The 27,045-nt window shown below is 38.4% G+C and overlaps 1 protein-coding gene across 2 annotated transcripts; it reads right to left on the reverse strand.

The window, feature by feature from the left end:
- Nucleotides 1–565: 565 nt before the first annotated feature.
- Nucleotides 566–26,233, reverse strand: SPAM1 (sperm adhesion molecule 1). Of its 2 annotated transcripts, none has more exons than XM_040472078.1 (4): nt 26,136–26,233; nt 14,819–15,972; nt 14,254–14,343; nt 566–1,172 (listed from the first exon to the last, which is right to left on the reverse strand). In XM_040472078.1, the coding sequence occupies exons 2-4, from the start codon at nt 15,770–15,772 to the stop codon at nt 621–623; spliced, it is 1,596 nt and encodes a 531-aa protein (XP_040328012.1). In that variant the 5' UTR covers nt 15,773–15,972; nt 26,136–26,233; the 3' UTR covers nt 566–620. The 2 variants fall into 2 exon arrangements, with proteins under 2 accessions (XP_040328012.1, XP_040328013.1); XM_040472079.1 differs by lacking the exon at nt 26,136–26,233 and adding an exon at nt 26,051–26,134.
- Nucleotides 26,234–27,045: the final 812 nt, after the last annotated feature.

Here is a 27,045-nt window from a genome sequence, read left to right on the forward strand (position 1 = left end):
TTCTATTTTGATTTCCAAAATCAAAATGTGATATCAATGGATTTAGAAGTAACACTATCCTGACTACAATTTTGAAAATTAAAGGTGCTAGCCAACATATCCTTTATTTAGCAATTAATGATAATCACAAGTTCAATTTAATCATGAAGAAAGCAATCTGTCCTCATAAAATCAAAATACTATCTTGGCCATGAGTTTTGATTCACATTTTAAATATAGATTTTCCAGTATATAGGCATTATCACTTGCCCAAAAAAATAATCTAAGCTAGCTAAACTACTAAATATAAAAATGTGAGGGGCATCTGGGTGGCTCAGTTGGTTAAGCATCTGACTTTAGCTCAGGTCATGATCTCACAGTTTGTGGGTTCAAGCCCTGCACTGGGCTCTGTGCTGCCAGCTCAGAGCCTGGACCCTGCTTTGGATTCTGTGTCTCCCTCTCTCTCTGCCTCTCACCATCTCTCTCTCAAAAATGAATAATATTAAAAAATTAAAATATATATGTATATAAATGTGAAATATATTAAAACAATGTATGTAGATAGAAAATTTAAGAAGCACTGAACTTGTACTTGAAGAGGTTGTTTATTTTTGTTTTGTTCTGTTTTGAATGTATACAATCTAATAGCCCACTTGGGTGGTTTTGGAGTCGGCTCTAGTTCCTCTAGCTAGAAATCTGGCTTTGCGGCACCTACTGAGATCTTGACCAGGAACACACGGAGATGCTGTGGAAGGTAGGATGGAGGATAAGATATTGCCGAGAGTGTCATGTTTCTTCCACCTGGAATGGTAATCGCTGGGTTCTGCATTTAGAAATGCATCTATACAGATATCCTCAGCCATACATACTTTAACAGTATGAATCTTAGTCATATCAGCTCTCTCCTTACAGTTGACATTGGCATAACAAAGGCAATAAAATTTGTTGGAAAATTCCTGCAGGTCTTCAAGTGTGGGTTTCCCATGTACTGTGTAGTTTCCACTTTTCTCAAGTTGAATAGTAAAACTGACTGGGTTCAGGTGAAGATAGTCGCTTGAATTCCAATTTTTCCTTGCACACACTCCTCGCTCCTGGCAAAGCACTTGGTTACACATTTTGGCTGCTAGCGTGACATTGATTAAGTAAGGATTCAACGTATTCTTCATGTAACTGTCAAGCTCTGTGCAAGATTGCTGTAAAATTATAAGAAGGTTAGAATATCAAGGGACAAGTTAGCTCAGATGTGGATTAATTCACTGTGTAAGCAGTTTCTAAGGAAACATGATAAAACAAGACCCAGCAAGAGGTAGGAAATAGTTTATCTTTTTTACCCTCTCGAGTGAGATTATGCCAACTGTTTTTGTAAGTTTGTAGGTAAGTTTCACGTGCCATTTCATGTCGCTGAATAACTGACCAGTCGAACCTTAACTTTAACCTAGCCTTGGACTTCTTCAATAATTCAGAAACTAATGGGGCAGGATGGCAGAGCAAGTGGTCAGAAAATGGTCTCTGAGGCCCCTCTTCCCTGACTGGTGACAGTTCTATTAATGACTAGCTATATGACCTCGGGACTCTCTCAAACTTTCTAAGTCTTAGTTGCCTATCAATTAACAAGTCAATTAACCTGGCTATGCTTCAGCTTCATCATTTGTAAAATAAGGATAATTATAGCAGGTACCTCATATGGTTGTTGTGAAGATGGAAACATACAATGTATATAAAAGTGCTTAGCATGAGGCCCAGTATATGTCATTGGTTAGCCCTGAATAAATTATAAATAAATATAATAAGATCCATATTTGTGGGACAAGTTTAAACAGAATGAGAAAGAGAGGTTTCTCAACTGCTAACTCAAAACAACTAAACAGGTTCAACTGAGTATACTTTATATTAAATGTTACGGGTGAATTATGACAGCTCTTTTACAAATATACGTATTTGTCAGAGCACGCGTGATGAGTAATGAACATGATTCATCTCCAGACTGGTGCGTTCTAAAACTGGGACACTGTCTTTTTAAAAACACAGAAGATAGTCACTTTCTTTCATGATCCGCAGTTTCATCGAGTGAGCTGGCTATGCCAGTCCCCAGCAGACCAAAGAAGTGGTGGTGGTAGGTCAGAAGGCGAGTCGAAGAATCTTGGCAGCTTCCATTTGATCTATTTCTTGTTATCTTCCTTGAGATGATGCCATAGATGGTAGGAAGAATAGGGTCTTCCAAAAATGTCTATACCCTATTGCCCTGGATGCTGTGATTATTACCATACATGACAAAAGGAACATTACAGATGTGACTCACAGATAAGCGTATGAACCTTGAGGGGCACCTGGGTGGCTCAGTAGGTTAGGTGTCCAGCTTTGGCTTAGGTCATGATCTCACTGTTTGTGAGTTCAAGCCCCTTGTGAGCTCTCTGTTGTCAGCACAGAGCCCACTTTGGATCCTCTGTCTCCCTCTTTCTTTGCTCCTCCCCTGCTCATGTGGTCACTCTCTCTCTCCTTCTCTCTCTCTCTCTCTCTCTCTCTCTCAAAAATAAATAAACATTAAGAAAAAAAAGAGGGACACATGGGTGGCTCAGTCGGTTGGGCAGCCGACTTCGGCTCAGGTCATGATCTCGCGGTCCGTGAGTTCGGGTCCTGCGTCAGGCTCTGTGCTGACAGCACAGAGCCTGGAGCCTGTTTCAGATTCTGGGTCTCCCTCTCTCTGACCCTCCCCCGTTCATGCTCTGTCTCAAAAATAAATAAACGTTAAAAAAAATTTTTTTTAAAAAAAGAAAAGAAAAAAAAGAGTATGGACCTCAAGATGGAGAGATTATCCCGAGTTATCTGGATGGGCTCAATCTAATCAATGAGTCCTTAAAAATGTAGAAAATTTTCCAGTGGGGATTAAAAAAATGAGATGGAAGAAAGAGAACAAATTCCAAGGTAAAGGAGACTCAACCCAGCATTGCTGGCTTTGCAGATAGAGGACAGGGTCAAGAGCTAAAGAATGTAGTGCCCTCTAGAAACTGGAAATGACCCTTAGCCATAGCCAGCCAGAAATAGACATCTCCTTGCTGCAACCATGAGGAAATGAATTCTACCAACAGCCCCAATGAGCAAGTGAGGCTCCTCCCCTAGAAAGGAATGCAACCCTACGAACATTTTGATTTTAGCCCCTTCAGATCCATGCTGGACTTTTGACCTATAGAACTGTAGCATAATAATTCTCTCTTGTTTAAACCAAGTGTGTTGTCACTATTATGGCAGCAATAGAAAACTTCTTCTTAATCCTAGTTTTGCATGGTGTTTAGAATAAAATTCAACTTCTTCCAACTTATATACAGCCTGATGTGAGGTAACCCTTCCTTCCTCTTGAGCGCCCCTCCCTTACCCACTCTGCCTTAGGCATACTAGTTGTTTCATAAGCATGGCAAATTCGTTTCAAACTGCACTTACTTGTCACCCCTGCTTGGAGTGCTCTTTCCTCTAATGTTTAGCACGGTCACTTAATCTTGTCAATCAGACTGCAGCTTTAATTGAAACTCAGACACCTTTCCTATCTACTTACATCTATTTTAATTCTGCATAGTACTTATCACATCAAATATTTGTCTTGTTTGTGTATGGTTTCTATCCCTCCAACTTTAATATAAGCTCCATGATTGCAGACACTTTGTCAAAATTCTTCAACACTGTATCCCCAGGGCCAAGATATAGGAGAATTTACAGAGTTCAGAAAATGGTCTGGGTGACCACAGAGACCAGAGCTGGGCAAAAAGAGGAGTGAAGGATGAGAACGGTTTGAGAATCATTCGTGCACACAAGATGTAGTCTTTGGAAGGATCTAAAACTGGCTTTCTAAAAGATAGGACCTGGTTTTTAGAGTTTGTCAATATCCATGGTGCAAACACATATACCATGGCCAATTTTAAGCTATCAACCTGAAATCACTGAGTGAAGAATTGGGAATCAAGCATACAGAATGGATGTATGGTGAGGAGAAGCACACTGGTACATACCTTTTCTGCTTATACAGATGCAACAGATGTACATAACCTCAACAGGATGGATGATAATAAAGTGAAGTACGTAACTGATACATTTTGAGTATTTGTTACTTTTGTTTTTAATGTAATTAATTTCATTCTAAGTCTTTATAATTTAATTTTTAATAATGATTGTGTTTAACAATCAGTTCACAAAATTTCTGAATATTTAACAATCAGGTCTCATGAGCTGAGACCAGTAGGAGCTGCCTGGCACACCACTAGATCTAACAAAATAGAATAGAAGGAAATAGTTTGCTTACATCGAATAACAATCGTTTTAAGTCACTTTTAGTCATTAAACCTGCAATTACCAGTTTCTCCAGTTGCCAGTGAATCAGAGGAAATAAGACAAGTAATCCATGATTCTGTTGTTTACAAATGGCATAGAAAAAAAGCGGAAGTAATGATAGAACTAACATTCAGAATCATTCAAAATAATCATAAATTGGGGAAAATAGCAGAAATACATAAAACAAAGTCCACAGGGGATAATTTCAAGGCAGTGTCATTAGGTAAAAATAACCATATTTAAGTTGAAGGACTGTCCCTGTATGACTAAAACTGAAGATGATCTGACAGTCATGTAGAACAATGTAAATCTAATATTAAAGTGCAATAAAAAAAAAAACAGGGGTGACAATTAAATAGTATGTCACACCATACTAATAATTGGGGAATGCCTGATTCATTCCTCATCAGATTAAGGGTGGAGTTCTCAGTTCTTAAAAAAAAAAAAAAATGGAAGTAGTATGGAGAATTTATAAGTGATTCCATCATAGAATTAATAAGATCCTTGAGAAAAGAGTTTAAAGGTTTCAGAAACAGTGACTGAAAATTACAATATATTCAGGAAAATTATAATTTTTAAATAATTTTCTGACATGAACTATTTGCAAAAGGGACATATACCTTTCTCCAAACTTATATTTTATGTTATTTCTCTTTATGGGTGATCAAGTCAGAGATAACAGAGTTCTACCACGTAGGTAGAAGGGCTCAGATTACCTTGAAAGATTCTCATAAAGGTGACTACTATCGAGTACTTTTATAAATGAAGTAACAATATAACAAGTCTATCTGAAGGACAAAAAGTCAAAAGGTCTCTTCTGGTCTTAGAGTGCCGTATAAAGTCTCTTCTCTGTAGATCCTAGGAGAAGACCCTGGGCCGTGAACTTCTTGAGATGTTCTCCCTGGCACCTACATGGCTAGTATTTCCACATCTGTTAGAGAAGAAAAAGTTCAGCTCCAATTCAGCAGTATCCAGGCGACAGCTTTACTCTTGTTTTGACTCAAGAGGATTGAAGAGGTGGGGGAGAAAGACCTGCTACAGAGAATTAAACGAAGTTGAAAATAAAGGAAGCAGGAAAAGGATTAGGTGATGACAGTTAAAGGCTTTTTGAACTAAAGAAATGCATTAGGAGAAAATGAATACAATTCATCTATAGTGAACAAAAATAGACATGTTTTTCCTAATGGAAGAAGTTTTACTCAGAATTTTACCTAAAATAGACGATACTAAATATAACCTGTGGAAAATAAGACTTCCTTTTCCTCTCCCTTAGAGGAGTTTTGAACAATTTGGTAATATTTCTAAAAAGTAATTCCCAATTGCCTATGCACCCTCTTGCCACTCCCGGCTCTTTCCTCCCTGCCCAACCCCCACCAAACCATTCTTACTAAAGTCTTTCCCATCTCAGAGGCAACTCCTTCAAGCCAAAAGCCTGAGAGTCATCTTAACCACTTCTCTTATCTATCCTTGTCACGTGATCCCTCAGTCAATCCTCTCTGTTCTACTATTAGGTTATATTTAAAACACATGCCAGCACCTGTGGTGCAAGCCATCAACAACCTGTTCTCCCTTCTCCCTCTCCTGCCCCGCTACCATCAATCTTCAACTCAGCTAAGTAATAAATGTTTGCCAGAGATTGCAACTCTTCTGCTCAAACCTCCTAGTGGCCTTCCATCTCAGAGTAAAAGCCACATGGTGGCCTAGGAAGCCCTATATCCAACGCTCTGCCTCTCACTTGACCACACCTCTTACCTCTGTCTTCCTTGCTCACTGCACTCCAGTCACACTGACCTCCTGGATCTTCCTTGGCAAGCACATTCCAGCCTGAAGGTTATTGCACTTACCACCCCCAGGCATCCAGAGACTTGGTCCCTGATTTCCATCAGATCTCTGCTCCAACAGCACCTCATCAGACTGCCCCATAACACCATTTTATCTCTCTGTATCCTGCCTACACTGCTTCATTGCTCTTTATTATGTTTATCACTGCCTGATGTATCCTCTCTATGTTGTATATCCACTTGTGAGGATGCAGCTCCATGGTGAAGGGAGTTTGCTTCGTTCTCTACTATATTTTTAGCACCTAAACAATTATCTGGTATTAATCATAAGAGATGTTCAATAACCCAAGGGTCAGCAAAAGTATTCTGTAAAGGGACAGACAGTAAATATATTGGCGTTTTGAATGATACAGTCTCTGCCATAGCTCTTCAATTATTTATTGGCACTGCAAAAGCAGCCATAACACCTAAACTAAGGAGCATGACTACGTTCTAATAAAACTTTACTGATAATGCACTAAAATTTAAATCTTGCATAATTTTCATCTCTTATAAATACTGTTCCTTTGGGGCTTTTTTTCCCCCCATCCATTTAAAAAGGTAAAAATCAGGGGTGTCTGGGTGGCTCAGTCAGTTAAGTGTCCAACTTCAGCTTAGATCATGATCTCACTGTTTGTGGGTCCTGAGCTGTCAGCACAGAGCCTGGAGCCTGTTTCAAATTCTGTGTCTCCATCTCTCTCTGCCCCTCCCCATTCATGCTCTGTCTCTCTCTCTCTCTCTCTCTCTCTCTCAAAAATAAACATTTAAAAAATTAATAATGACAGGTGGGAGCACTCAGATGGCTCAGTCGGTTGAGCATCCAACTTCAGCCCAGGTCATGATCTCATGGTTTGTGAGCTCAAGCCCTATGTCGAGCTCTGTGCAGACAGCTCAGAGTCTGGAGCCTGCTTCAGATTCTGTGTCTCCCTCTCTCTCTGCCCCTCTCCTACTTGCATTCTGTCTCTATCAAAAAATAAACATTAAAAAATTTTTTTTAATTAATAATGGGGATAGATGGTGGAGCAGCATGGAGACCCTGAGACTGTCTTGTCCCTGAAATGCAGCCAGATCAGCACCAAACCATTTTGAACACCTGGGAAATTGATCTGAGGATTAATACAAAAAATTGCATAACTTGAGCCATAGAACTTGACAAAAAGAGAAAAATATTTTTTTACTTTATTTTTTATTTAAAAATTTTTTATTCCATTTCATTCTCTTTATTTCATTTTATTTTATTATATAATTTTTTTAATTTTTAAATTTTTTCTTACCTTTTCTTCCTTTTCTTTACTTTTTTTCTCTATTCTATCAAGATTTTTTTCAATAAGCAGACCAAAACTCACCCAGAATCTAGTTTCCTTTATTTGATTTTTTTGTTTTGTTTTTAATTATTTAATTTTAATTTAATTTTATTTTTCCTTCCTCCAAAATGACAAAATGAAGAAATTCATCCCGCAAGAAAGACAAGGAAGAAATGAGAGCCAGGGACTTAATCAACACAGATATAAGCAAGATATCTGAACTAGAATTTAGAACCATGATAATAAGAATACTAGCTAGGGTTGAAAAAAAGCATACACTCCCCTTCTGTGGAGATAAATAAAATCTAGTCAGGACAAAATTAAAAATGCTATAACCGAGATGTAATCTCAAATGGATGCCACAACAACAAAGATGGACTAAGCAGAGCAGTGAATCATAGATTTACAAGATAGAATTATGGAGAATAATCAAGTAGGAAAAAAGAGGGAAACAAGGGCAAAAGATCACCATACAAAACTTAGAGAACTCAGTGACTTGTTAAAAAGGAATAACATCTGAATCATAGGAATCCCAAAAGATAAAGAGAGAGAAAAAAAGGCAGAAGGTTTATGTGAATAAATTATAGTAGAAAACTTTCCTAATCTGGGGAAGAACATAGACATCAAAATCCAAGAAGCACAGAAAACTCCCATTAGATTCAACAAAAACTGACCATCGCCAAGGCATATCATAGTCAAATTCACAAAATACACAGACAAGGAAAGAATTATGAACGGGGGGGGGGGGGACACCTTAACCTATAAGGGAAGATAGATCAGGTGTGCATCAGACCTAGCCACAGAAATTTGCAATCCAGAAAGGAATGTCAAGATATATTCAACATGCTGAATTGGAAAAGTATGCAGCCAAGAATATTTCCTTTATCCTTTATCCAGGAAGGCTGTCACTCAAAACAGAAGGAGAGATAAAGAGTTTCCCAGACAAACAAAAACTAAAGGGGTTCATGATCACTCAACCAGCCCTGCAAGAAATTTTAAGGGGGATGCTTTGAGTGGAGAAAAGACAAAACAAAACAAAAAAGACCAAAATCAACAAAGACTAGAAAGGACCAGAGAACATCACCAGAAACACCAACTCAACAGGCAACACAATGGCTTTCAGTACTCACTCTTTCAATGGACTAAACGGTCCAATCAAAAGACACAGGATATTAGAATGGATAAGAAAACAAGACCCATCTATATGCTGCTTACAAGAGACTCATTTTAGACCTAAAGACACCTGCAGATTGAAACTAAGGGGATGGAGAACCATCTATTATGCTAATGGTCGTCAAAAGAAAGCTGGAGTAGCCATACTTCTATGAGACCAACTAGGTTTTAAAATAAAGACTGACAAGAGATGAAGAAGGGCATTTTATCATAATTAAGGGGTCTATTCACCAAAAAGATCTAATAATTGTAAATATTTGTGCCCCCAATGGAAAGCACCCAAATATGTAAATCAATTAATCATAAACATAAAGAAACTCATTGATAATAATACCATAATAGTAGAGGCCTTCAACATCTTACAGCAACAGACAGATCATCTAAGCATAAAATCAACAATGAAACTCTGACTCTGAATGACACACTGGACTGGATGGACTTAACAGATATATTCAGGACATTCCATAATAAAGAACAGAATACTCATTCATCTCGAGTGCACATGGAACATTCTCCAGAATAGACACATAGTGGGTCACAAATCAGCCCTCAACAAGTACAAAAAGATTGAGATCATACCTTGCATATTTTCAGAACACAATGCTTTGAAACTCGAAAGCAACCACAGGAAAAAATTTGGAAAGACCATGAATACTTGGAGATTAAAGAACATCCTACTAAAGAATGAATGGGTTAACCAAGAAATTAAAGAGGAAATTTAAAAGTACATGGAAGCCAATGAAAATGAAAACATGACAGCCCAAAACCTCTGGGATGTAGCAAAGGCAGTCATAAGAGGGAAGTATATAGCAATCCAGACCTTCCTAAAATAGGAAGAAAGGTCTCAAATATACAAACTAACCTTACACCTAAAAGAGCTGGAAAAATAACAGCAAATAAATCCCAAAACCAGCAGAAGAAGGGAAATAATAAAGATTAGAGCAGAAATCAATGATATCGAAAAACAAAATTAAACAAAACAATAGAATAGATCAATGAAACCAGGAGCTGGTTCTTTGAAAGAATTAACAAAATTGATAAACCACTAGCCAGTATGATCAAAAAGAAAAAGGAAAGGACCCAAAAAATAAAATCACACAGGAAAGAGAAGAGATCACAACCAACACTGCAGAAATACAAACAATAACAAAAGAATATTATGTGCAATTATATGTAGGCAAATACATAGGCAAATAAATTAGGCAATCTGGGAGAAAGACAATTTCCTAGAAACATAAACTACCAAAACTGAAACAGGAATAAATAGAAAATTTGAGCTGACCCATAGCCAGTAAAGAAATTGAGGGGCGCCTGGGTGGCACAGTCGGTTAAGCGTCCGACTTCAGCCAGGTCACGATCTCGCGGTCCGTGAGTTCGAGCCCCGCGTCGGGCTCTGGGCTGATGGCTCAGAGCCTGGAGCCTGTTTCCGATTCTGTGTCTCCCTCTCTCTCTGCCCCTCCCCCGTTCATGCTCTGTCTCTCTCTGTCCCAAAAATAAATAAACGTTGAAAGAAATTGAATCAGTAATCAAAAATCTCCCAACAGGGGCACCTGGGTGGCTCAGTAGGTTGAGCGTCTGACTTCAGCTCAGGTGATGATCTCACAGTTTGTGAGATCAAGCCCCGTGTCAGGCTCTGTGCTGACAGCTCAGAGCCTGGAGCCTGCTTCAGATTCTGTGTCTCCTTCTCTCTCTGCCCCTCCCCCACTTGTGCTTTGTCTCTCTCTATCAAAAATAAATAAATGTATAAAAAAAATTTTTTTTTAATCTCCCAACAAACAAGAGTCCAGAGCTGGATGGCTTTCTACGGGAATTGTACCAAACATTTAAAGAAGAGTTAACACCTATTCTTTTGAAGATTTTCCAAAAAATAGAAATGGAAGAAAAACTTCCAGACCCATTCTATGAGACCAGCATTATCTTGATTCCAAAACCAGACAAAGATCCCACTAAAAAGGGGAACTACAAACCAATTTCCAGGATGAACATGGATTCGACAATTCTCAACAATATACTAGCAAACCAGATCCAACAACACATTAAAAGAATTACTCACCACAATCGAATGGGATTTATTCCTAGGATGCAGGGCTGGTTCAATATCCACAAATCAATCAATGCAATACATCACATTAATTAAAGAAAGGATAAGAACCTCATAATCCTCTCAATAGATGCTGAAAAAGCACTTGACATAATACAGCAACCTTTCTTGATAAAAAGCCTCAAGAAAGTATGGCTAGAAGGATCATACCTCAAGATCATAAAGGCCATATATGAAAGACCCATCGCTAATATCATCCTCAATGGGGAAAAACCGAGAGCTTTCCTCCTAAGGTCAGAAACATGACAAGGATGTCCACTCTCACCACTGTTATTCAACACAATGTTGGAAGTCCTAGCTTCAGCAATCAGATAACACAAAGAAATAAAAGTCATCCAAATCGGCCAGGAGGAAGTCCAACTTTCACTCTTTGCAGATGACATGATATTGCATGTGGAAAACCCAAAAGACTCCACCAAAAAACTGCTAGAACTGATACATGAATTCAGCAAAATTGCAGGTTATAAAATCAATGTACAGAAATAGGTTGCATTTCTATGCCCCAATAATGAAGCAACAGAAAGAGAAATCAAGGAATCAATACCATTTACAATTGCCCCAAAAAACAAAAAATACTTAGGAACAAACCTAACCAAAGGGGTGAAAAATCTATACACTGAAAACTGTAGAAAGCTTATGAAAGAAATCGAAGAAGACACCAAAAATGGAATACGTTCCATGCTCATGGATTGGAAAAACAAATATTGTTAAAATGCTGATACTACCCAGGGGCGCCTGGGTGGCGCAGTCGGTTAAGCGTCCGACTTCAGCCAGGTCACGATCTCGCGGTCCGTGAGTTCGAGCCCCGCGTCAGGCTCTGGGCTGATGGCTCAGAGCCTGGAGCCTGTTTCCGATTCTGTGTCTCCCTCTCTCTCTGCCCCTCCCCCGTTCATGCTCTGTCTCTCTCTGTCCCAAAAATAAATAAACGTTGAAAAAAAATTAAAAAAAAATGCTGATACTACCCAAAACAATCTACATATTCAATGCCATCCCTATCAAAATAACACCAGCATTCTTCACAGAGCTAGAACAAACAATCCTAAAATTTGTATGGAACCAGAAAAGACCCTGATAGCCAAAGCAATCCTGAAAAAGGAAACTAAGCTGGAGGTATCACAATTCTGGACTTCAAGATGTATTACAAAACTGTAATCATCAAGACAGTATGGTATGGCACAAGAACAGACACAAATATCAATGGAACAGAATAGAGAACCCATAAATGGACGAACAACTGTATAGCCAACTAATCTTTGACAAAACAAGAAAGAATACCCAATGGAAAAAAGGGTCTCTTTAGCAAATGGTGTTGGGAAAACAGGACAGCGACATGCAGAAGAATGAACCTGGACCACTTTCTTACACCATACACAAAAATAAACTCAAAATGAATGAAAGACCTAAATGTAATACAGGAAGCCATCAAAATCCTAGAGGAGAAAACAGGCAACAACCTCTTTGACCTTGGCCACAGCAACTTCTTACTTGACATGTCTCCAGAGGCAAGGGAAACAAAAGCAAAAAAATGAACTATTGGGACCTCATCAAGAGAAAAAGCTTCTGCACAACGAAGGAAATAATCAGCAAAACTAAAAGGCAACTGACAGAATGGGAGAAGATATTTGCAAATGACATGCCAGACAAAGGGTTAGTATCCAAAAATCTATAAGGAACTTACAAACTCAACATCCAAAAACCAAATAATCCAGTGAAGAAATGGGCAAAAGACATGAATAGACAATTTTCCAAAGAAGACATCCAGATGGCTAACAGACACATGAAAAAATGCTCAACATCACCCATCATCAGGGAAATACAAATCAAAACCACAATGAGATACCACCTCACACCTGTCAGAATGGCTAAAATGAACAACTCAGGCAACAACAGATGTTGGGGAGAATGCAGAGAAAGAGGAACTATTTTGCAATGCTGGTAGGAATACAAACTGGTGCAAAACTCTGGAAAACAGTATGAAGGTTCCTCAAAATATTAAAAATAGAACTATTCTCTTACCTAGTAATTTCACTATTAGGTATTTATCCAAAGGATACAGGAGTGCTCTTTCAAAGGGGCACATGCACCCCAATGTTTATAGCACCACTATCAACAATGCCCCAAAGTATGGAAAGAGCCCAAATGTCCATCAACTAATGAATGGATAAAGAGGAGTGGTGTATATATATATACAACGGAATATTATTTGGCAATCAAAAAGAATGAAATCTTGCCATTTGCAGCAATGTGGATGGAGTGAGAGTGTATTATGCTAAGCGAAATAAGTTAGAGAAAGACAAGTATCATATTTCAGTCATATGTGGAATTTAAGATACAAAACAGATTAACATAAGGGAAGGGAAGCAAAAATAATATAAAAACAGGGAAACAAACCATAAGAGACTCTTCAATACAAAGAACAAACTGAGGGTTGCTGGAGGGGGTGTTGAGTGGGTGAGTGGGCTAAATGGGCAATAGGCATTAAGGAGGACACTTGTTGAGATGAGTACGAGGTGTTACATGAATCACTAAATTCTATTCCTAAAATCATTATTACACTATATGTTAACTAACTTGGATTTAAATTTTAAAAAATAAATGATAAGAAAAGGAAAATATAGTTGAGTGTAAAGAAAAACATCTAAGTCACCTCAGGGCGCCTGGGTGGCTCAGTCAGTTGAGCTACCAACTTCAGCTCCGGTCATGATCTCACGGTTTGTGAGTTTGAGCCCTGCGTCGGGCTCTGTGCTGACAGCTCGGAGCCTGGAGCCTGCTTCTGATTCTGTGTCTTCCTCTGTCTCTGCCCCTCCCCCACTCATGCTCTGTCTCTCTCTGTCTCAGAAATAAATAAGCATTAAAAGTATATATATATATATAATATGTATATATATATATATATATTTAAGTCACCTATGCTTTTAAACATTTTGCTTCCTGTATCTTCACACTTTTCTTTTTGCGGGGCATAGAAACATTTTCTATTAAATTTTGCATAGTCTTCAGAAAAAAAATAATAAAAATAAAAAGGTAAAAATCATTCTTGGCCCTTGAGCTGTACAAAAGCAAGTACTAGGTCAGAGTTGGTCCATGGTCATCATCTGCTGACCCCTGTAATAAACTGCCATTGAATGACTAAATGAGGAAGTAAAGTAAGTGCCTAATAAACTGGAATGAATGAATGAATGAATGAACTGACTATTCTTTCATTGACTAGTTCACAGGTTTTTTTGAGGAGAGAGATGTCACAGTACAATGCAGAAAAACACACTATGTCAGAAAACTGAGACTGTAGTCCTGTTTTTGCTACTTACTAGGCAGATAGCCTAGAGAACTTGAATAATTGTCACTGAATTTCTGTTTCCTCACTGGAAAACAGGTACAATACTTTCTGCCATATAACATAACCACACAAATGAAGGATAGTTTGATGCAACCAGTATTAATTGAGCACCCATTACTATGTGCCAAGCATAGTACTGATTTCATGATTCAGTACCACCACGATTCTCAAGAACATTAGAAGTAGAAATGTTTTCATCTATTTCCTAGCAATTAAACTTACCACATTTTGGCTGAAATTGAGACTTCCCCATATTATCATTCCAGAGACACCCAGAGAAACAGTTTCACCGATTGTATTCACGAGGTCACCCTGGCAAAGTGACAGAAAGAGTTAACAGATAGAAATAAAATAGAAATGTTATGCATAGGACAGTAACATCAAAGCTAAGAATTCTGACTCAATAACAATAATTTAAATATTTTCTCCACTATTTATTTCTATCTTTCATGCCACCACTGCCCTACTATAACAAAAATAGATTTTTCTGTTATTATTTTAATTGCTTCTATTGACAAAAGGGCAGACCCATGAAATAAAAAGAAAGGGAACTGAATTACTACATTGTCTGTGCTATCTAGTTTTTTCATTGTTGCTATTATATGATTACACTAAAATGAAATATATTCTCATTTTGCATTCACATAATAATGCAGAACTACCACCTGTGTGCATATTCCCAAAGGATATTTAAAGCCAAATTTCACTCCCTTCAAAAATAATGTTGAATTCCCTAAACGCCATTTGTGAACACTGATTCATAGCCCTTACACCTTGATTTACTCACCTCAGAAAGATATTTTAAATCCAAGTCAGTAAAAACTGGACGGGTATAGACAAAAACCGGAAGTGGCTGTTTAGCACTGGATACTTTAGAAACCCGAATGGCTTCCTGAACACGATTACGGACAAAGAGAGAGGCATTTGGAGAAGATTTTAATTTGCTATTCAAATAAATGGATGGGAAAAGGGCCGTGCTTTCATTCCACAACCAGTTGAGCTCATCATTTCTTTTATATTCTACATCAGGGCAACTTCCATTGTAACTGGGGTTTTTAATATTATGATTGTAACAATCAGGAAAAAGATAGTAACCCCATAAATAATTTGGCCGAAGGGATTTTCCCAATTTTAAAGTCTTTAGCATGAAACACTTTCCTGCATTTTCAAAATCTACTTTGGCTCTTTCGGCTGCTTCTGTGTCATTAAGTTGTACATGTTGATTCTGAACCAATTCAATAGACAGACGCTTGTAAATATCTTTAGGTTTCCAGTTTCTTGCCCAGATAGGCCTCCAGTTTTCCCAGTCAATGACAGCCAAGCCCACACCTTCTGTTTCTATGTAATGGGAAATGTCATTCTTGGCTTTGTGCAAGTGCTTTTGTAGGGATCCCAACTGAGGGATTCCTCCGTGTATACTTTGGCCAGTCTTTTCACTTATGTGAGGATAGTAACCAAGTCTATCAGCATAAAATAATGTAATGGCTTGTCCAGTGGCACTTTTTAGGGGGCTTCCTGTTATAGAGAAAAGGCTCAGATCTAGCTGCACATTAAACTGTGTAGCACAACGTTCAGTTGGGACATTCCAGCCCCAGAGGAAAGAAATATTTGGGATTAAAGGGGGTGCTGTGAAATCCTGAGTCAAGCAACACGGAATCAGAAGGAAGGTAAACACTGCCTGTGTTGCTCCACTGGACTCCACAAAGCTAAAGAAGATACGCTTGAACATGAGCATTCCCATTGCAGAGATGAATGACTATGAAAATTTCTTCCTACGCACTTTGGCTTATCCAATATTTCATGCAAGATATAAGCACAGAAAAGAGATAGTGGAATGAAGCCACACTGATGGATAAAGACGTATAATGATCATGTTACTTTTAAATATTACTCTTCTTGCTTCGTGTTTCAAGAATGTTTTGCAAGTTGTTTCATCTATAACTGAAAAAAAAAAAAGAAAATATAGAATATATTGTTACCTGATGTTTCTGTATCAGAGACTGTAAACTTTACCAAGCTCTTAACATTAAGTGCAGGAGTTTAATTCAATTTTTGAAGATGGAGGGCTCTTGTGTTTGAGTCAATAAAGTTACTTTCTCTTCTGTAGGATACAAATCCTGTAATAGCTAACATTCGTCTCATCTTCCCTGATCATTACTGAGCCTACAGAGAAGTGAATGTGGCTGTTTTTATTTTGCCTTCCCACTTGTGCAGAATGCTGTGTCAAGCAATGTCTTAGCGAAAGCCTGTTAAATAAAAATTAATTTCAGTTGAACTTCTCATTTGGGTTTGTTATTTCTTGAAAGACCACTTTATAGTGGCAGGTCAAAAATTGAAAACAACCTTTCATTGAATCATGAGATTTCTTTCTTTTTTTTTTTTTTTTTTTTCCTGAAGGGGGGCAGGTAGAGTCACTTCTGCCAGAAGTAATAGATCAAAAGTGTGCTTGAAACTATTGAATTAACCAAAATCTCCTACTGAGGAACAAGTTTAAGTGTTATTTGGAATAGTGCTCCATCATATCTCAAAGTAAATTGAATAGAGGAGGAGTTAAGATGGTGGGGAAATAGGGGGACTGGGATTTCCTCTCAAACACAGTTGTATTGAGGTCAGATCACTTGGAACACCCAGAAAATCAGTCTGTGGAGTGGCAGAAGGATCTCCACAGGTGTCGGGAGACAGCTTGGTGGGATCGAGGTGTATGTGAACAAGGGGAGATAAAAAGGTGTAGGCATGGAGTGGAGGACCTCCTTCTGTGGAGAGTAAAAGGGAGAGGAAGACAGAAACTATGGAATTGCATTATTGTGTTAGTACAAGAGAAAGTAAATTGAGTAAAAGGTTAAATAAAAGACGTACATATTTATAGACATCTGTGTACACACGCACACAATTTATGTATAGGTACAAAAATATGTAAATTTTTTTATGAAACAAATTTAACTCTTCTTCATACATCTCTGGACAAAGCCTAGGGGCACAGAACTGGAGAAGACCTGGGTTAGCATCTAGAAAACATCTCTTATTTAGAGCATCTAGTAGGGACGTAACACGGGAATCTCCCTAGAAAAATCTTACCTGACTTAACTCCAGATAATTAGCATCTCTCCACTAGTATGTATAAGGCTTGTTCTCAATTTATACTTGTGAGATTGCTTCTCAAGTGTCCTACTTGCTCATTGTCTGAATAGTTGCCCTATTAAAGCACTCCTGCTAAGCCTTTGCTATCCCCCTAATTCCTAACAGTGATATTTACCCAGAAGTCCTTTCATAGGCCAACCCCCAAACTTGTCTTCAGTAGTGTCCAGGCCAGAAGCCTGTTGGTTTTAATGTCTTCCTAAAGCATTGGCAAGTCTTTAACATTCCTTTAAAAAATCATTTTGTCTTAGAATAAATTTAAAAGCTCAAGATTTGACTACACCCCAAATCCTATTTAATTAATTCTTATTCTTGCTGTAAAGAAATTTTATCACTGGAACACATGCTAGCTAAACCTTTGAACTAGGAATGTTTTATCTGAGAATTAGTCCAAAATTATTTTGTAATGAAAACTGTGTAGGTAGGTACAGACACTTACAGTGTATTATTAACCACTATGTATTGTGGCGTTTGTGACATGAGGAAATATTAAAAGCAACTTCAATCCCCAATGATGAGATGCTCAAATAAATATGGGATTTTTTTTAATTTTTTAATGTTTATTTTTGAGAGAGAGAGAGAGAGCTCAAGCAGGGGAAGGGCAGAGAGAGAGGGAGACCCAGAATCCGAAGCAGGCTCCAGGCTCTGAGCTGTCAGCACAGAGCCCGACACAAGGCTCCAAGTCACAAGCTATGAGATCATGACCTGAGCCAAAGTTGGACGCTTAATCGACTGAGCCACCAAGGCGCCCCTACATATTTTTGACCTTCTAACTTTCTTTCATTCAACTACCATATAGTTTTTCAAATAAAAACTGGGAGAGAAAAAAATTTAATGCCAGAATCTTGCCAGAACAGGTTTGAAGCTCAGCTTCTCTTTAGTGGAAAGAGAAAAAGAACCATCCGCCTTCTTACTGTTTATTCGCTAGGATGCTTGTTCAAAGGGTTCTTGTTTTACTTTTTGAAGGACTTAGTAGTTGGAATTTTTGAGGTAAGGAGAAGAAAGTCACAGACAGAAAAAAATCAAACAAAACAGCTACATTTCTTGGCTTAAGTGTAAGATCTGCTCTTCTACAACAAATGCTTTATTTCCAGAACAAATGCTTTGTTTCTAGAAAATCATAACTAATAGATGTAGAAGTCAGTCACGGGGTTGTCTTTGGACACCTCTTGTCTGATATTCTTATTTATTTTTTTTTTAGTAGGCTACAAGCCCAACTCGGGTCTTCAACTCATGACACTGAGACCAAGACCTGAGCTGAGATCAAGAGCCGGACATGTAACTGACTGAGCCACTCAGACAGCCCCAAAACTGAATTTGGATACAATTCTCTTACTATTAAAATTATTATAGATTTTGAATATAAATTATTATTATAAATATAAAGGTGAAAAGTCAGAAATGTGCACAAATGCTGATAAAGCCAAGATTATAACTTTGGTGAAAGCAAATGAGAACTGAAGGGAGGGCAAAAGAAGGAGAGCCCCACGGTTTAAGATGTCTTTCCACGGCACCTCCTCACGCCCCATTACCCTACTGTCCCCAGAACAACTGAACATGACACATGCATTGTGACAATACTCCTCAAATAGCCCCTAGCCTCAGGATGCTAAAGGTAACTTTAACGTATCCAAATTACCTCCATAAATACTTTGGAAATCATTCTTTAACGTGAAAAGTACAAAGCAAAACTTCGAGTTAGCTCCCAGCCCCAAATTTATTCTTTTTGGAGCCTTTGTATACTAATTACGTTTCATAGGCTGTGTATCACTTCTGAAGTTCTACTTGGTCTCTAATTTCAACTCAAAGGCTGACTTGTACCTCCAGTTACAAGTTATACTAATCTAAGCTGAGTTCTGAGCAAACTTAAGAGACCAACATAACATCCCCCAAGCAAAAAAATCCACGTGCAGTTTTCTTCTCTTGCAGCAAAAATTTATTCATGCTTTCAGCAAAGAAAGGCGCCTTCAAGCAAGATTTTTTTTCTAGGAAATTTCTTACTAAGCTATGTTTAATAAATAACTTGGCCAGAAATAGATATGATGATTCACTTGATGAAACAAGAGAAGTTCATACTATTTTTGGAGGCATTCAATCAACTCCTTCTTCCCCTTTCCCTTTATGAGTATTAGTATTAGTGGTTTCAGTATTATCATTATTATTCTTGTCCTTTGGTTCCTTCTTCTACTTTTGTCTTAACTTTGTCAGTGTCTCCCACAGATAATTTTTGCACAGGCTGGAGCGCCTCAAGGCTAAAGAAATTACTCATTCTTGGGGCCCCTACCTGGCTCAGTTGGTGGAACACATGACTCTTGATCTTGGGGTTGTAAATTTGAGCATCACATTGGGTATAGAGATTACTTGACAATAAAATCTTCTAAAAAACAAAGAAAAAAGAAATTGCTCATTCTTTTTTTAGTTTTTTTTTTTAATTTTTTTAATGTTTATTTATTTTTTGAGAGAGAGAAAGAGTGCAAGCAGGGGAGGGGCAGAGAGAAGGAGACAGAGGATCTGAAGCAGGCTTCAGGCTCTGAGCTGTCAGCACAGAGCCCGACGTGGGGCCCGAACCCACGAACTGTGAGATCATGATCTGAGCTAGAAGTTGGATGGTTAACCGACTGGGCCGCCCAGGCGCCCCAGAAATTGCTCATTCTTAGTCCATGTATCCACTACTAAGCACTAAGTGTCAAACTACCTCTACTAAAGAGGTAGTTTTAAAAACAGGCACATTACAGAACTTCTAATTCTTTTTCACAGACACTTTATAGGGCTATGCAGTGGAAAGAAAAACAGACAACTTATTTTTGAAGCAAAATTTTAAAATTTTCCTCTGAAATGTCAGCAGGTCAGAAATTGCTCCAGAAAAACCTAAATACTCTTCAGTATTCAGCATGTTGGGTAAGAAAAAGGAACTCTTCACCCAGTCAATTAAGGAACGACTTAATCTCAGTGCACCTGGGTATCAGTCTGTTAAACATCCGACTTCAGCTCAGGTCATGATCTTGTGGTTCATGGGTTCAAGCCCCACATCAGGCTCTATGCAGACAACTCAGATCCTGGAGCCTGCTTTGGATTCTGGCTCTCGCTCTCCCTCTGTCTCTCCCCTACTCATAATCTGTCTGTCTCCTCTCAAAAATAAATAAACCTTTAAAAAAGAAAGACTTGGGGCTCCTGGGTGGCTCAGTTGGTTAAGCATCTGATTTCAGCTCAGGTCATGATCTCACTGTTCATGAGTTCAAGCCCCACATCAGGCTCCAGGCTGACAGCTCAGAGCCTGGAGCCTGCTTCACATTCTGTGTCTCCCTCTCTCTCTGCTCCTCCCCTGCTCATGCTCTGTCTCTCATTCTCTCTCTCTCTCTCTCTCTCTCAAAAATAAATAAACATTAAAATTTTTTTTTAAAAAGGAAAGACTTAATGTTTTAAGATGTTGTGTGATGGAGGGAGGAGGACCTGTGTGTGTGTGTGTGTTGAATCCCAGAAAATTCAAGTGCCTTATAGCAACAAAAAGGATTGGTAAGGATGGAAAATTTATGTAAAAATGCCATAAATTTTTTATTAACATTTGAAATGAGTTTAAGAACCCAATGGTAAAACAAGTCCTAATTGCAATTGTTTTGACTGTTACTCATTTGTTTGAATTAATGAAAGATTTCCCGTAGTCTAGTAGGGATGAAGAATGAACTGGTTTCAAGGAAGTACAGCATATACTGGAAAAGTAATTTCTCCTTACAAAATTAAAATGAATTAGAATTAATGTTTTCAAAGTGATAGAGAAAGCCATGTTTGACATTTGTTACTTATAGGAAAACACTAGTTTCCTGAAGCCTGCTCCTTTCCCGAGGGTAGGAAGGGAGAGGGGAGAGGAGTAAAAAAGAGAGCCAAATAAATAACAAAATCTCTCAAAAGCAGTTCCCCAAATCAAATTTTATTTAATTGATATAGTAAAACATAGAGATATAATTTATACATGTTCATTTTATGTGATAAAAGTTTGTCCTGTTGAGCCATGATATAATTAGAAAGTAATACATCTCAGAAGCCAGAAAACCACAGTGTGATTAAACATGAATTCTAAATGTTGAAGCCTTAAGCAAGTTATAGTGATATGTTATAAAAGATAGTAATATTTCAGCTTTGAAGATGCAAGATAGCTTAATACCAAAAGTGTTTAATTGAAAATAAGAAAGTAATTCATCTTATTCTAAGAAGAAAATTCCTTTGGAAAGAACATGAATGGACCTATAATGACATTCTGTGTCCAAAATATCTTTGTAGACCCCAGAGACCTTATGAAAGAATGTACACAATGTACCCTTAATTGTAAGATTAGGTTGTTGTTCAAATTTCCAAGCCACTTAATTGACACTCAATAGATACATACATGAGTTCACTAATTAAATAAATAAATTTGATAAACTCTGAATTTCAATAAACTCAAAATTACGGCCAATGGGGACACTTTAAAATGAAGATGTTCAAACAAAAATCAAAATGTATCATCCAGAATTTACAAAGCCAGCAAAGAAAATACCAGAGCAGTAAGAGAAAGAGACCTCAGTATCGAACTGGACTCAATTCCAAATACAACAAGAAAAAGTGGGACTTTACAGCCATGGAGCAAAATGGGGGGGGGGGGGCGCGGGGGGGGGGGGAGCGGTGGATGGAAAATTACTGAAGGAACATCTGGGGTAAGGGAAGATTTTGGCTAAACTGACCTAACAGGATTCTTGCTAAAGGCAGACCAGGGTGATCAGGCATCACCTGGAGGATAGTAGAAGCTAGGAGACCTAATCAGATATCCCAGGTGACCAGATGTGAAGGATGGGAATTCTTGCTAAACTGACTTAACAGGATTCTTACTAGAACTAGATTCTACAGGGAAGGATGCAGAAACTCAGCAGCGTTTGAGACTTAGTCAAAAAGAGAGTTCAGGGGGCGCCTGGGTGGCGCAGTCGGTTAAGCGTCTGACTTCAGCCAGGTCACGATCTCACGGTCCGTGAGTTCGAGCCCCGCGTCGGGCTCTGGGCTGATGGCTCAGAGCCTGGAGCCTGTTTCCGATTCTGTGTCTCCCTCTCTCTCTGCCCCTCCCCCATTCATGCTCTGTCTCTCTCTGTCCCAAAAATAAATAAACGTTGAAAAAAAAATTTAAAAAAAAAAAAAGAGAGTTCGGTGAGCATGATTATCATAGTCAATAGAGAATCTTTGTCAGTCCCCACTACTATGCATGCTTGATGAGTTAATCATTTAATTAAGTAAATGAACTCAACGTACTTGGAATTTCAGTAAATTCAAAATTATGGCTTATGGTACCACTTTAAAATGAAAATGTTCAAACAAAAAATGAAGCATAGCATCCAGAAGCCACAGAGTTCAAACATTACTCAGAAGACAATTATGTCTTCTATAGCCAAGCATGAGGCACTGACACACCCAGATATGACTGAAATTGAGTACTGGAATAATTGAATAAAGTCTTAAAGAGTCTCTAAATTCTAGAGGCTAGTTAAAAACACAATAGCTTCGCTAGAGATCCTCTCCGCAATGCCACTTGCCAAGCCCCAGACTGAGCTTGGTAATGCCTGACATGCCATCAACCCAATATCCCACCATCATAAACCTGGGACCAGCCCTAGTTCCCTGTAATTGCAGCGTCTCGGCTGCCTAGCAAAATAGGCAAAAGGCCTTAGTACCAATCAAGTCAAAGTTTGGGAGTACCAAGTACCTCTGTGATTACTGGTGACTCGCACAATGAAGTTCACAAAGGTATCCTAGCTGTAACGTGAGCTATGAGTTCACATTTGGTGAGTAACCAATGTTTCTCTTCCTGGACCAGTCAAATGACTTTTGGGTTTTATTTCTCTGAATTGTAAAAGTTATAGTTACTAAATCTACACATGGGATTATATCAAAGAACCAAGTGGCCACTATGGTCTAATACGATTTAGTATATACGTGCTGCCGAAGTGAGCGCTATAGTCTAATACAAACAGCTGACGGCTGTGCGGACAGCTGAGAGCCTGTTGCCTGCTTCTGGTTCTATGTCTCCCTCTCTCTCTGTTCCTCCCCTGCTCACACTCTGTCTCTCGCTCTCTCAAAAGTAAATAAACATTAAAATTGTTTTTTAAAAAAGGAACAAGATACGAGCTCAGTTTCAGAAGACAATATGACAGTTATTTTCCTTCTTATCAATTTAAGATATTTGGCACCTAGTGAGATAGCAGGCTCCTAATAAAAACATTAATTTTTTTTTAATTCATACATTCACTTTTAACTTTTTTCTTTCTATCTTAACAGAGTCTTTCGTCTGCCAATGGGACCAGAAGGCCAGTGACACCCACAGCTTAGGGGTTAAGGAGCCCAGATCCAGAAAAAGGATTGAGACGTTGTTTCCACTTTTAGCTCTATTATGCGAGAGCTGGAAGATTCACATTATTCAATCTTTAGGTATTAACTCTTGAAAGATATACTGGTAATACCTAGATCAATCTCACTCCCTATGAAGTACTTTTTACAAGAAGCTTGTAAAATCTAGACTTGCATATTATTTCTGCTGGACTACCTATGTTATGAGATTTTGCTTATTATGGTTCATTTGCATTTACCCCAAACTATAAGAAACACAGCTGTAGTCAGGTGTGGAGACAGCTGTTTTTGACTTACAGCAACCAGAAAAGCCAGTGTATATAATTAGATTAGGAGTATCGCTAGAAAAATTTAGGGATTGTGAATTCCTAGTCCTAGAATGCCAAAGAAATGTTTACTGTGGATATTGAAATTTTTAGATGATACGGAGAAGTTTGGGGGTGTAACAGGACTCTACCTCTCCTCGAAAGAATGTAAAAAATGACAGAAGGTAAGAGGAAGAGTCATAGCAGCAAAATTTACTTCAAATTTTAGAAACTCAGTGAAAGTTGCCCTTACAATGATATCGGCCCCTTATCTTCATCTATAGGTTGGGAGGCTGCTGCCACTTGGCCTCAGCGGAGATCACATGCTTCTAGTTCAAGGAAATAGGGAAGCTCAGATAACGCCTCCACACTGAGGCCACCTGTGGCCAAAGCATAATTACAAAAACGCACGGCAGAACAAAGGCTAAAACATCACCTAAGCAGCCCTGTGCATTTTAGGAGAGTAGTTGTGAACATGATTATCCAAGAAAGTGATGTTGGGTAAGCCTATTCCTCACATGTTTTTCCCAAAGTGCAGGCCACAGACTATTAGTAGGCCATAAAACTGATTTAACTGGTTGTAATGAGCACTTTTCTAAAAATAAATAAATAAGACTAGAGACTATAAAATAGTATAAATAAGACTATAAATAAATAAAACAGACTAGAGTGGAATGACTGGGGTAGGATAGAATAGGGCAGGTCAGAATAGGAATCACCAGAATACCATCATCACATGTAGAAGGATATTATTTTATGAAACGTTTTCCATCAGTTATATACTTACATATGTATACACTGGGTCTCAGTAGAAAATGTATTTTTTACTGTGGAATGGATCAAGCCACTCTGATAGCAAAAGCTCTGGAGTCTGACACACTTGGGTTTTGAATACCAAGAACAGACCCTTTCTTATTAAGTGGCCTTGGTCAAGTTCTCCGATCTCATTAATTTAATCTCTTCAGCAACCAGAAAAGAATCCAATCTGTCTGAAGACTCCTCGAAGAAACGTTTATAAATGACTAAACTACCATGAAGTCTCCCGTGTACGTGTAAAAATATTAACTAAAGTTTGCATGTTTTTCTCCCGTTAATCTGTCTTTTGTCAGTTCAATTTATAGGCTCCAGGTACAGAATCTAACAGGGTAAAGGCAATTTCTTGTTCCTCCCTGAGACCTGACAGATAGTAAATACCAAAAAAAAAAAAAAAAAAAAAGTCAGTTGTTCCTGTTATTAATATTATCCCTTGCCTCCACCCTCTTCTATATGAAAGGCATGACAAAAGGAGGCAAAGTCCAAGGTCTATTTAATGATTCATAGACCTTTCAACATGAAAGCTTCTCTAGGAAACTAAAAAAAAATTTTTTTACTCTAAATATGTGAGCATTATGGAATTGTTCCGATTGGTGGAAGTGAGACACTCAACAAATTCATACCACAGTGGAGCCACATCTGATGATGTGGCGTGCCTTACCAATGGCATTCATCAGCACCCAGCACGTTCTGCGAGGGAACCTGCATGAGAAAGTCTCCCGGATCATGACTCTACCAGCAGATCAACTGGCCCTGGCCGTTACTGTGCCTTGCATGAATTCACCTGTGACTGCTTCTTGGCATCTTGTGGAGGAGTCCACTTGGAAAGCAACCTATTCAAGCTCAGCCTTCAAACTCTTCCCTCAGCCCGATGGAAATATTTTTCTACCTTGTCAAATGTCATTTATCCGGACGGTTTAAATTGGATGAGTGGAATAAGTAAGTGAGACAAGAATAAGTGACATTTAAAACAAAGAATAGCAAAACCAATTATTAGCGTAGAATTCAGACATCTCTACAACGTTTGCTGGTTATGCATCAGTTTGGCCAAACCAGCTAGCTCTGCTTCCACTTCACAGAAGAGGAGGAAGATCGGGTCCCAAAACTCAAAGAAGCAATAGTTAATTAACAAAATTATTAGTCAGCATCAAATTTCTTTTGGCTGTTAGCATGTTTACTACATCTACGAGATACGAGTAATCATTAATAACCATTACTGCTGTTGTTATGAAAATAAACAAATACATCTAGTACATCACATATATCAAAATGTGTGACTGGTGCTATCCAAAAAGAAAAATTAGCTGCAAAGTCAACCTTGTAATGCCATTATAAGGATTCATTAATATTTATAGTTCTTTCTGTCCCCCTACACTAGTCCATAAAAACCTGAGCACATTTACCCTTGAAAATGAGAAGAGCAGGCAGCAGTTGTACTTGTCTCTTCACCGAGAACAGAGGAGAGCAGAAGTGCCCTAGGATTCTCACCTGAGACAAGGGAAACAGGAAATCAGAGTGACTGGCAACGAAGGATCTGGCTACTTTATGACGGGATGGGAGTGTCCCTGAGACTCACCTCCTGGAAGACGGCACAAGAAAAAATGGAATTCTGAGAGAATGGGGAAAACAGAATTTCGGCATCAGAAATTCTGCTTCAGAATTTTTGAAGAGTTGTGACCAACTATGAGGTTGGGGGATGGGCCAAGTGTGAGGTCGGGGGATGGTGACAAGATCTTTAGGAAACCTACTCTTTTGCTAAAAAAAAAACAAAAACAAACACACACAAAACAAACAGATAACGAGATAACTTCAAAGATTCAAAAAGAAACTTCCAAGGCATGGGTTCACTTGTCAACACAATTAAAGGGCAGTGAGTCTCTTGAGGTTGAATATAATTAGTACTTTAGTTACTCAATGAATGTTTATAATTTTGAGGGAAAAAATACTGTTTTTATTTATTTGTTAATATTTTAAAATTATTTTAATGTTTATTTTTGAGAGAGAAGCGGAGCATGAGCGGGAGAGGGGTAGAGAGAGAGGGAGACACAGAATCCAAAGCAGGCTCCAGGCTCTGAGCTGTCAGCACAGAGCCGGATGCGGGGCTCGAACCCATGAACCGCGAGATCATGACCTGAGCTGAAGTCGGATGCTTAACTGACTGAGCCACCCAGGTGCCCCCCCAAATACTGTTTTTATTCAATTGAGTATGGCTCATTTGTTTTTAATTCCTAATATGCAATAGCTACAACTTTAAAAATCCAAGATACAAGTAGTATTTATTGGGTGCCTAAACTGCTTTAAACAAATGTGCAGTATTTGTTATATCTTAAATGTTAACCTAAGTAGAGCAAGCCTCTAATTAAAATGTCATGAAGAGACTGTTTACAGGAAAGCAGTT

Source organism: Herpailurus yagouaroundi, unplaced genomic scaffold, assembly GCF_014898765.1.
Source record: "Herpailurus yagouaroundi ecotype Mexico unplaced genomic scaffold, PumYag 100, whole genome shotgun sequence".
Taxonomy (NCBI): Eukaryota; Metazoa; Chordata; class Mammalia; order Carnivora; family Felidae; genus Herpailurus; species Herpailurus yagouaroundi.

Excerpts from the sequence above, each read along its gene's own strand:
- SPAM1 (XM_040472078.1), bottom strand. The coding sequence starts at position 15,772 with ATGGGAATGCTCATGTTCAAGCGTATCTTCTTTAGCTTTGTGGAGTCC. Across the intron at positions 14,344-14,818 it reads ATTTAAAATATCTTTCTGAG|GGTGACCTCGTGAATACAAT; the intron begins GTGAGTAAATCA and ends TCACTTTGCCAG. Across the intron at positions 1,173-14,253 it reads TCAATTTCAGCCAAAATGTG|CAATCTTGCACAGAGCTTGA; the intron begins GTAAGTTTAATT and ends ATAATTTTACAG.